This window comes from Mustela nivalis, assembly GCF_964662115.1.
Source record: "Mustela nivalis genome assembly, chromosome: 6".
In the NCBI taxonomy this organism is placed as follows: Eukaryota; Metazoa; Chordata; class Mammalia; order Carnivora; family Mustelidae; genus Mustela; species Mustela nivalis.
This window is the reverse complement of record NC_139025.1, coordinates 98076041-98088561: the sequence shown is the minus strand read 5'-3', so window position 1 is coordinate 98088561 and position 12521 is coordinate 98076041. Positions and strand designations below refer to the sequence as shown.

At 39.5% G+C, this 12521-nt stretch overlaps 1 protein-coding gene across 2 annotated transcripts in view; it reads left to right on the top strand.

Moving 5' to 3' along the window:
• GLCE (glucuronic acid epimerase) overlaps positions 1 to 10582 on the top strand; it is a 115665-nt gene extending 105083 nt beyond the window's left edge. For both annotated transcript variants that reach the window (XM_082736905.1, XM_082736906.1), the window contains one exon: positions 6574 to 10582. In XM_082736905.1, the coding sequence (XP_082593031.1) occupies positions 6574 to 7598 (1025 nt within the window). In that variant the 3' untranslated portion in view covers positions 7599 to 10582. The remainder of the gene's footprint in view (positions 1 to 6573) is intronic.
• The last annotated feature ends 1939 nt before the right edge of the window (positions 10583 to 12521 follow it).

The window sequence follows — 12521 nt, the reverse complement described above, 5'->3', positions numbered from 1 at the left end:
TGCCTGTTTTTTTTTACCAGCAGCTTTTTATTTTTTCGAGATATTATAGCATTAACAACCAGACCTGCTTCTCATATTGAGTTTTGTTAATGTAGTAGATTGTCTCAAACTTCATATAAAACCATTTCATTTATAAAATCATTTATAAAATCAAATTAACTTTATGTAATATTTCCCCTTTTAGTAAGATGGTATCATTAATTGGGATGTAATGTATTTTTCTCTGCTAATCAATTTCCATGAGAATTAATGAGTCCATTACTTAAAAAGACAATGAAATAATTGTAGTTAGCACCTCAGGCTTAATTCTCTATGGGGAAATGTTGTTAAGAACAGAACTCCTCCTCCCCGCCACCCTCCCCTCCAATAACCTTGCAGTCGGTAAATACAATGAGAGAAAAGGTTATAAGACCTCTTCTGTATTCTCCCCTTGTCCTTTATTGATGACTGTGTAATTCACAGACCTTGAAAGCCACAATACAAATCTACTCATTCTAGATGGCCTTAAGTAATGGATTTATGAGTGCTTAATGCAGTGCAAATAATGGGTGACCTTTAGTTTTTATTCCGTGGCTAGAACTTCTTTTCTCCTGTGGTATTCTGTGATATTCCAGTACATAGAGCATCTCTGCTTGACTGGTGAGAAAGTACGTGGAGATGTTTAAGAATATGTAGAACAGGGGGCACCTGGGTGGCTCAGTGAGTTAAAGCCTCTGCCTTCGGCTCAGGTCATGATCCCAGGGTCCTGGGATCGAGCCCCGCATCAGGCTCTCTGCTCAGCGGGGAGCCTGCTTCCTCCTCTCTGTCTGCCTCTCTGCCTACTTGTGATCTGTGTCTGTCAAATAAATAAATAAAATATTTAAAAAAAATATGTAGAACAGGATTAGACTTTGCAAAAGGACATTTGTTTGTTCCCAAGGAGCTTGTTTTTGCACTAATTAATAATGTCTAGATTAGGGTGGAAAACAGCAGTCCTCATCTTGATCTCCTCAAATGCTGGGAAGTTTTCTAGAACAGTTCTTTGAACTCTATCCTATTTAAAGCAATAGATTACACTGTGCACTTCTGGATGCCCTGGGGAATACAAATGATAAGTCTCATACTACATGAGGGACCCTCATTTTACCTCTTCATTCTGCAGCCCATGGCTGGAGATAAAACTACTTCTTAAAGTGGTTTTAAGTATATGGAAGAGAAAACTCTGTGAGTCGCTCTGCTAGTGGAACACAATCTCCTCACAGTTGGAACTCCCTGTTGGTGGGAGTGTGCTAAGTGGGAATGGGGTGCCAGTTTTGATATCTTGGGCATGCCTGGAGGTGTATTTGATCCAATGTTTGAGGGTAAGTGAGCTGAAATTACATGGGAGTTGCTCAGAGCAGGAGAAGGGAATCAAAAAGGTGAGACTTGTATTGAAGCACAAGTATGGGAGATGAAGCTTTTCAGAGGCTATAGACTTCATGGGAAATAAATTCAAAGAATCACTGTTGAGAAGAAATTGGAACTGTATATAAAAGCATAGGCCTCCATGAGGTGAGTCTCTGGAGGACCAGGGGCCAAATGCTGTTAGCCTTTTTTTTTTCTTTTTGGGCTTTGAATTATTTTCCCTGAAAGGAAATAAAGTTGTCTAGAAGAAAGAACCAGAACATGGGTCTACATCATATTTTTATTCTTTTGTTTGTTGAATAATGTTTTGTTCCTCTGCCTAATTTTAAAATTGAATGAACTGAAACTTTATACCTATCGTACTCTATTAAATTAGTTCTCCCTTTAGGGAAACACTCTCTCCACCTCATTTCCGTGACCTCACTCCCTCCCCTGAATCTGTGTAGCCATTCTTTCTCAGACTTCTTGTGATCTTCTCTTCTTTTGCCTGGTCCTTATCTCTTGGTATTCCTCAAGGTCCTAAGTAGGGAGGACTTCTCACTCCTGTTGATTAAAACAAATGAATGATAATGGTTTGTGTTACAGGTGAAAACATTGATTTAAAGACTGTCCTTAAATGTTTATCATCCTTTGTTGCCTAAAGGGAAATATATACTACCACATATGCCAAGAATAAACACTAATAGTGACTCCCAGGTTTAACTGCTCAGAGAGAAGAGGAGTCGTGGATTTCAAAAAATGGGAAACCCAAAACTTTCTGCTAATAGATTTAAAGCAGGAGTCTCCAGATACCATAATACCTTCAGTAGAGCTCAGACTTTGCCTGCTACATTTCCAGGGTGGTTGCTGCAACCACACTCACATCCCAATTGCTACCATTTGGATCCCTCTGGGCGATGCTGACTACTTTAACTACTCTGTATATCTAGAAAATGGAAATTAAAAGACTTACAGGATTATTATGAAAACTGCGATTGTCTGTTGGTTGATTCATGTCGGGGATTGGGGCTTAGTCTCTTTTCCTGTGTGGTTCAGTAACCCCCTCTGGTGGTGGTGGGGTTTTAGGAAAATAGTCATTTTTTTGAAAGGTTACATCCCATGACATAATTTGTTACTGAGTTCTTTGAACTAATCTGTTATAGTAAAACATAAGATAATTGAGACCGTACCATTTCGTTAGATTTGTATTCATAAAGTGAATTAGAATGGATTCTGGGAGGAAAATAGGTAATTCTTTAGCTTCCTCCCATTTGGACTTATAAAGTTGGATCACTGTTATCCAGTTTTGTGAGAATGGATGTCATGGTTAGTATTACTGCCTTATCAATGAGACATTGCCCTAGCAATGAAAAAATAAGGAGCACTCAAGATAGCCTTCTCTACGGAATATAATTGAAACTTTAGTGATTCATCAGGCCATTCAGAATCCTGGAGTGTGTTAGGAATGTTGTATAAGTGTCAGATTCCACTTTACACTAGATGTAGGAAAATGCTAGTTAAGAGAGAGATTGCATGTTGACATTTTTCCAGATAAAATGGATTTTTATTATGTAATCTTATGTATGTATGTATGTTTAATATACATATGTATTATGTATGTATGACTTATCATGTATGCTATGTATTACATACATGCTATGTATGTATCAGTATGCTTCTGATACCACTTTTTAAAGTCACTCAAGGGGCGCCTGGGTGGCTCAGTCATTAAGTGTCTGCCTTCGGCTCAGGTCATGATCCCAGGGTCCTGGGATGGAGCCCCACATCAGGCTCCCTGCTCAGTGGGAAGCCTGCTTCTCCCTCTTCACTCCCTCTGCTTATGTTCTTTCCCTTGCCATCTCTGTCAAATAAAGTCTTTAAAAAATAAAAATGTCATTTGACATGTAAGTCTATCAAGATGTTCTCATTCCTTATACAGCTTCCATGATTATCTGTCCCATCAGATGAAATCATTAAGGGCACTGCATCAATTATATCCCACAATGGTAGAGTCCAGTGTTGAGGGAGTTGAACAACCAGCTCAACGTGCTAAGACTCTCCAAGTTAATTACATTGTATACACTATCATCAGTCTACTTATGCTCCTGGTGACACACTAAGGATCTCCTTGAGGACTTCTCAAAGTGGATCTGATTCTTTGGCTCTGTTTAAGAGAAATAACTCTTCCACCAATTATGCTCATGAGAATGCTGTATCCAGTATCATTTCTTTTTCATAGTCTTTGAACTTAGGTCCAGGAATCCTGGTTTCTGGTCCCTACTCTACCACTAATTAACATTTGGTTTTGGGCAAACTTTTTAACCTTGCAAAGCTTCCATATCTTCATCTCTAAAATGGAAGTAGTAATTCCTGTTCTGCCAGCATCAAATTATTGTAAGGAGCATATGAATGTGTTTGGAAAATGTAGTTTCCTAGAGATGAAGGAATTCATATTTACCTTTAAGGTTATATATAAAATATGCACTACCTATTATTTGTTGTTGTTGTTGTTGTTGTTGTTCTTGTTGTGGCTGCTATTACATTGCAATATGCTCTGTTTCTTCTCTTGGTAGATCTAGACCAGCAATATTCAGAAAGTCAACTTTCTGGGAATCCACCCTCATTGTACTATAGATATGCAAGAGAAACTTCCTATTTGATAATTTGCCAGACAAAACAGCTATTACTATTTTATCAGCCTCTAAAGGCCAATGGCTTCAGACTAATAATCATAATCACTATCAATTTTCACTTTGTTCTAAGTCCCTATCTTTTTTTTAATCCTCCCAATTACCTTGCAAAGTAATATTATCTCTATTGAACATGTGAAGAAACCGAAGTTCAAAGAGCTATTTCATCTTGAATATCTCAAAGCTAGGAAGTAGAAGAGAAATAATTCAAACAGGGTTGTAGGGTTTGGGCTTTTTTTTTTTTTACTCAGAAGCCTTTGCTTCTCCCTCATCCTCCCCTAGTATCCCTCACTTTTGTTGATTACCTGAGCCCATTACTTAATATTCAGAAATTTTATTCATGATTCCAGTAATTATCTGAGAACAAACCTATCATTTTCAGCATCAGCTAGTAATTAAGAATGTATATTGTATATTGTGGAGGGGTGCCTGGCTGATTCAGCCAGGAGAGTGTGCAACTCTTGATCTTGGGGTCAGAAGTTTGAGCCCCATATTAGGTATAGAGATTACCAAAAAATAAATAAATACATAAACTTAAAAAAAAAAAGTAAAGAAGAGTGTGTATTGTGGAGCCAGACTAGGCAACCTAGGTTCAACATTTTGTATCTTGGGCAAGTTTCTTAACTTCCCTTTGTCTCAGTTTGTCAGCCATTAAGTACGAGTAATAATAGCACTACTCTTGTAACTGTTATGAGGGTTAAATGAGTTAATTTGAGGATTAGATGAGTTAATATAATAAAATCAGAACATAATAAATACTAACTAAATGTTAATTAAATAAAATTTAATTCATTGTAAGCTGTTCTAGCTTCTCACAATATGTGCTGAGCCAATTTTGATTATTTTTTCTTTTTATAAAATGGATATAATAAAGCAGTCATTGATTATTGATCAGCCAACATTTGATCTAGCATTTTGATCAACAATACCTTATCCATTTCCTCTTAACCCTCTAATATAAATTAGATGGGCCTGATACTCAAAAGCCATCATGGACTCATCAGTTCTATCATTTGTTTATGGTTACTTTAGTAAAATAATTGATAATGATGATCGGACACAAAATACTGAAGTGTTAATTTTATATGGTTAGTGGTTATCAAAGATGAACTGCAGTTAACTTTTTTTTTTTTTAATATTTTCTTTATTTATTTGACAGATCACAAGTAGACAGAGAGGCAGGCAGAGAGAGGTGGGGGAAGCATGCTCCCTACTGAGCAGAGAGCCCAATGCGGGACTCGATCCCAGGACCCTGAGATCATGACGTGAGCCGAAGGCAGAGGCTTAACCCACTGAGCCACCCAGGCGCCTCTGCAGTTAACTTTTTTTTTTTTTTAAATAAACATATAATATATTTTTATCCCCAGGGGTACAGGTCTGTGAATTGCCAGGTTTACACACTTCACAGCACTCACCATAGCACATACCCTCCCCAATGTCCATAACCCCACCCCCCTTCTCTCAACCCCCCTCCCCCCAGCAACCCTCAGTTTGTTTTGTGAGATTAAGAATCACTTATGGTTTGTCTCCCTCCCGATCCCATCTTGTTTCATTTATTCTTCTCCTACCCCCTTAATCCCCCATGTTGCATCACCACTTCCTCATATCAGGGAGATCATATGATAGTTGTCTTTCTCTGATTGACTTATTTCGCTAAGCATGATACCCTTTAGTTCCATCCACGTCATCGCAAATGGTAAGATTTCATTTCTTTTGATGGCTGCATAGTATTCCATTGTGTATATATACACCACATCTTTGTCCATTCATCTGTTGATGGACATCTAGGTTCTTTCCATAGTTTGGCTATTGTGGACATTGCTGCTATAAACATTTGGGTGCACGTGCCCCTTCAGATCACTACGTTTGTATCTTTAGGGTAAATACCCAGTAGTGCAATTGCTGGGTCATAGGGTAGTTCTATTTTCAACATTTTGAGGAACCTCCATGCTGTTTTCCAGAGTGGTTGCACCAGCTTGCATTCCCACCAACAGTGTAGGAGGGTTCCCCTTTCTCCGCATCCTCACCAGCATCTGTCATTTCCTGACTTGTTAATTTTAGCCATTCTGACTGGTGTGAGGTGATATCTCATTGTGGTTTTGATTTGTATTTCCCTGATGCCGAGTGATATGGAGCACTTTTTCACGTGTCTGTTGGCCATCTGGATGTCTTCTTTGCAGATGTCTGTTCATGTCTTCTGCCCATTTCTTGATTGGATTATTTGTTCTTTGGGAGTTGAGTTTGCTAAGTTCTTTATAGATTTTGGACACTAGCCCTTATCTGATATGTCACATTTTGCAAATATCATCTCCCATTCTTGTCAGTTGTCTTTTGGTTTTGTTAACTGTTTCCTTTGCTGTGCAAAAGCTTTTCATCTTGATAAAATCCCAATAGTTCATTTTTGTCCTTTCTTCCCTTGTCTTTGGTGATGTTCCTAGGAAGATGTTGCTTCTGCAGTTAACTTTTAATACAAAGAACTTTTCTTCTAACTAGTCTTTGTTGGTGTATTTTCCCCCTACAGAAACCAGCGAAGGTATATCCTTGCAACTGGGGAACACGAAAGATTTTATTATTTCATTTGACCTCAAGTTCATGACGAACGGAAGTATATCTGTGGTTCTAGAGACGACAGAAAAAAATCAGCTCTTCACTGTACATTATGTCTCAAATACCCAACTAATTGCTTTTAAAGAAAGAGACATATACTATGGCATTGGACCCAGAACTTCATGGAGCACAGTTACAAGGGACCTGGTCACTGACCTCAGGAAAGGAGTGGGTCTTTCCAACACAAAAGCTGTCAAGCCAACCAAAATAATGCCCAAAAAGGTGGTTAAGTTGATTGCAAAAGGGAAGGGATTCCTCGACAACATTACCATCTCCACCACGGCCCACATGGCCGCATTCTTCGCTGCCAGTGATTGGCTGGTAAGGAACCAGGATGAGAAAGGTGGCTGGCCAATTATGGTGACCCGTAAGTTAGGAGAGGGGTTCAAGTCTTTAGAGCCAGGGTGGTACTCTGCCATGGCCCAAGGGCAAGCCATTTCTACATTAGTCAGGGCCTATCTGTTGACAAAAGACCATTCATTCCTCAGTTCAGCTTTAAGGGCAACAGCCCCTTACAAGTTTCTGTCAGAGCAGCATGGAGTTAAGGCTGTGTTTATGAATAAACACGACTGGTATGAAGAGTATCCAACCACACCTAGCTCTTTTGTTTTAAATGGCTTTATGTATTCCTTAATTGGGCTGTATGACTTAAAAGAAACTGCAGGGGAAAAGCTCGGGAAAGAAGCGAGGTCCTTGTACGAGCGAGGCATGGAATCTCTTAAAGCCATGCTCCCCTTGTATGACACTGGCTCAGGGACCATCTATGACCTCCGCCACTTCATGCTTGGCATTGCCCCCAACCTGGCCCGCTGGGACTACCACACCACCCACATCAATCAGCTGCAGCTACTCAGCACCATCGATGAGTCCCCAATCTTCAAAGAATTTGTCAAAAGGTGGAAAAGCTACCTTAAAGGCAGCAGGGCAAAGCACAACTAGAGCTCAGAACCAAAATCATCCTTCAGCCTTTGCCGCACACAAAAACCATGGGCTCTATCTCAGCAGAGCTTAGGCACATTTTAAAAGATTGTATACTAGGTTTTTGTGGATTACATCAAAGTGATAACTGAAACCAGTCTTCTGAGATAATTGCATTGGGTTGGGTGTTTCAAAACATAGGTGGCACTTGGAGCAGAAAAGTGTTTAGTCGATGGTTGAACAGAGATGTTTAACTTTGCCTTGCCTATCACCTTCTACAGTTCCACAGACAGTCCAGTCCCTCTGGGTCTGGGGAAGACACTGGTAAGTAGTTGTTACTGGCCAACTGTCTGGCACTTACCTGAAAACTTAGTATGGGTCTCTTTTAAAATGTGATGATGTATGTTTATGTTGGAAACAAACTTTTAAAAAATAATGTGCTGTAATACAGTAAATGTGTACTCGCAGCCTGAATAGTGGACTGTGTGCAACTTTTTAAAATGATGTTTCTTTTCTACAGATTAATTTCTTGGAGAATTTCGTGTTGCGTTTCTTGAATTTGTTATATATGGAGAATATTTTGAATGTATGGTTTTCTTGAAATGTGTAAATTAAAAACACAAGCAGTGTTCAGGCTTCACAGTTATATAATGTAAGCACAACTAAAACAGAACTTGTTGACTGCACAAGAAATCACAAAGATGTTATGTTTTATGAAACTTGATCTACAATCAGTAAAGATTTGATAATCAGTATATCCCTCTCCATCCCCACTGTGATGGTTTCTTTTTGTCACTGTCTAGAATTCTATATTTCATTTCAGACTATACTTGAGAGTTTTGTCTACTTGGGGGAACATTTTGGGGGACATTGTGGAAATTTTATTGGAGAAAGGAGCTAATCCTTTCCCACTGCCCTTTCAGGATTTCCCCCCCTCTTTGAAGAAAAATACTGTGTCAGATATTACATACAGGAATCATAGCAGGGTTTTTTTCCTACTTTTAGAACATTCTTGGACATCAATTTTCCATACCATTGACTCTGCACATGAATGTTTTCCTTTGCAATTTTAACTTTAAATTCTTTCAGCTCTTGGGTAGAAGTGATTGATGCTACCGCATTTGCTGTATTTGTGTAATCAGATCTTTATTTGGGTTTTCTGTCCCACTATACCTTACCTCACGTAAATAGGTTTCACAGCCCTCATACCCTGGGCAGTGTCTGCTATAGGGCTTTTCAGGCATTATCAAAATCAAGCGAGGTTGATTGTGTTGTTTTTGTCTGAATGTATGACAGTACACTAAGTCAATACTGTAACTTAATACAGATTGAAATTTGAGACCCCACACTTTCAGGAGACTGAGTCTGACAAACACATCAGTTTGTCTGTGACCTGTATTAAATGCATGTCAACAGCCACGTGGGCACTTGCCTACATACTGCATCTTAAATTGAACTCAGCCTACCAACACTACTTATAAACCAGAAAATATATACATATCTATGAATAGAATAAACATGAAAAATATATATATTAGTGGCAAAGGGAGCAGGAACAAAGAAGACAATACAGATGTACACTGAAGACAGCAGTAGTAAAGTGGCCATGGAAGAGGAAGCTTAAACTCCCAAGTTACATGACCACAATTCTCTTCTGCCCACAACACAAGAGTTGTGGGTTATTAAGTTTCTCCCTGCCTTTTGACCTTTGTCATTCTTAGACATGATTAGATGTCTCCACAAGAATATCTGGTCTCCTTTATTTCAGTGCCCCAACATAAAATTTCTCTGAGCAGGAAACCCTTTGCCCTTCATTTTACTTGTTATTACTGAGAGCAGTCCAGACTTCTGCCTTGTGTTTGGATACTGGTCCTTCAGACTAAAGGAATCCATGAAAACAGCATGGTTCTGCTTCCGTGACAAATATCCAGTGCCTTAACAATGTGGCTGTCCTTTTCCACTGAAAAAGGAAAGACATTTTGATCTAGAAATGGCATTGCTGTTTCACTGATGTTGGTTTCACACTGCCTTCCATGTTGCAACAGCAACTTGATTTTTCTTATGATCCCAGAATTTTCTAAGAGAATGAGTTGAACCTGAGGCAGCCCTGCCAGTGTACACCAGTGGTTCTCAAGCTTTCAGGTGCCTCCTAATCACCTGGAAGCTTACTGAGCTACAGATGCCAGATAGTCACTAAGTCTGCCTGTGAAGCATGATAGTCCTGCGTTTTTAACAAGCATTCAGATAATTCTGATGCAGGTGATCTGTGGGGCAGACATGGAGGAACACTGCCCAAGACCATCAATTGCATTTTTGTTCCAAAACACCTGCAGCATTCTTCATAGGTTTTTAAATCATGTAAAATGTTTACTTATTCTGAGCTTAGAGAGCATGGGGAAGGTATTTTAAAGATTTATTTTATTTCTTTAAATATTTCTTTGTTTTCAGATAATGGGTATTTGTTTTTTATACTTATCTTGAGTTAGCTTTGATACTATATTAAATCTGTTGCCACTTTGGTTGTAAAACCAGCCAAAAGTTTCCAGATAAAGGTCAAGTTTGACCCTTTGGGATTGTTGTACATAAAGGCTTCATCCAAAAACCATCCAGTGTACGTGAGCAAATACAGAAATGGCACAAGCACAGCTCTCCAGATGTGGCAGTCCTTTTCTTCGCCAGCGTGCAGACTCTCGCTGAAAGCTGCTCTTTTCCTCCTTGTTGCAATTGTTCTTATTTCTCCTCCATTGTACATGTGGGTTAGAGACCATGTGTCAAATATGCAATAAAGTGTTTACTGGATGCCCTTCTGAAGGGTAGTCCTTTGTAAAGCTGTACAGACTTTGCGGTTTAAGCACAATGTGCACATGTTAGTTTTCTATACAGCAAAACTTGATTTTTTGCAGATGGAAAGGTATTTTGTTTCTATACAAAGTAAATGGATTGTTTGTGCTTCATGTAAAGCTGCTTTATAAAATTGTAAAATAAAGTTTTTATCTTAAAAGAAATATACTTGGATATTTGTTCCTTCTCTGATCTCAGATTCTTTTGTGTGCCCAGCCGTAGATTTCTGACCATTTTCGGTTCAACCAGTGACAACTAGTCAGGCAACAGATGCTCATGAGAGGTGTATGAGGCTGTGTAAGACCAGGTGGGAAAAAGCCTGCCACGTGGGCCTCAGCCCTGGGAGGGAGGTGTAAGGTACATGGGGACACAATGTCCACAGAACAGTTTCAGGAAGATAAAATGCCAAATCAGGTGGTCAGTCAAGGAAGGTGTTGTGGAGGAGACAGGGCCTTATTGGGGCCTTCAGGCCTGTGTACTGGGTAGAAGAAGAGGAGGGGGTAAAGGGAGCAGAAACAGGCATGGCAGCTGTGAGGGTGCGCTTTCCCAGGCTCATTCAGGCTGGTCACCATTTTTGTCTGATTTCGATTTACTTGAAAGTTTGTCCTTCCTGTATTTTCTATACTTGCCTCTTCTCCAGAACAGTAAGCATTTTGTAATCTTTTTCCCTCTCTTCTTAGAGAGTGATGATATAGGTTCCGCAAATACATATAAAACCAGAGAGAGATCAGTCTGGGTTTATGTAATGTTTCCTTGCACATTATTTTTGGGATTATAAACATTCTGTGCCATTTGTATAATGGAATTCCAGTGGATCTCCAGTCAACTTATAGCTGATGGGTGCACATACAGTGTCAACATCCTTGGGTCTCTTTTATCTCTCTCTTCAGTTGGGAAACAGCCAAAGGTTGCAAGCAATTCTTGGTCTGGATGAGTCTGCTCTTGCTTTGATTTTGCTATTTATAACCAAAGTTTAATACATTGGCCATTCTGCTTTAATACACTAAACATATATTTGCCTCCCTGTTGCCCTTGAGAGAGAACAGACCCTCCGTGCCACAGAGGACTTATTCCACAGTCTGATGAGCTCTTTCCTGAGAATGCCCCCTCCCCCACAGGGCCCTAACAGTGACCCTGTCGACCATCAGGCTCAAGCTGGGCCAATGAGTCTCTTCCTCAGGAATCCAAAATTGAGATTGATTAGAAAACTGAAGCAGATACCCAGTGAAAAGCAGAGATGAAAACAATCTTGACAGCTCCGGGCCCTGGATCCAGTGCATTTCTGAGGCCAGCTGCATTCCTCCAGTGTCACGAGCTACCACTGTATCCTTAGGATGCATTCCTTATGTGTGGTAAAGTTGGCTGGATTCGATCTCCTCTACTTAGACTAACAAGCCCCAATGAATAACACAGTGTCTGTATTACAGAGAAATGTATAATGTAAATTCTACATTGTATACATTTTCCTCCAATCGCTAGGGCCACCATAACAAAATACTACAGGCTAAGTGGCTCAGGGAATGGAAATTTTTTTCCTCACATCTCTGGAGCCTAAATCCAAAATCAAGATGGCTATCTTGCTGTGTCCTTACATGGTGGCCTCTCTGTGTTGTCTGTGTCCTGTTCTCTTCTTATACAGATACCAGTTATATTGAATTCAGACCCATTCATCTGACCTCATTTTACTTTAAGTACCCTTTTAAAGATCCTGTCTCCAAACAGTCACAATCTGAGGTCCTAGGGGTTAGGACTTCAACAGGAATTTTGGAGGAAGTAAACTCAAATCATAACAACCACGCTTCACTCTGAAGTGCAGAGAAACAGAATGAGCCAGGGTTGCCATTTAATTAGTTGATAACCAGCCATGGCCAAAACTCTGAGAAATTTAGGGAACATTAGTTGGGCAGAAGTTTGTACTTGAGATTCAGAAGACAGGGCTCCCTGACTCTCAATTACTATCTCATAATACGGTCCAATAAGAGATTAATCTATCTTCAAGTTTTTTTTTTAATAAACTAATAAAAGGTAACCACTAAACTACATTTTTAAAAAACTACACAAAACCCAACATCAGCTACTAGATTTTTATTCTTCCTACCCTGT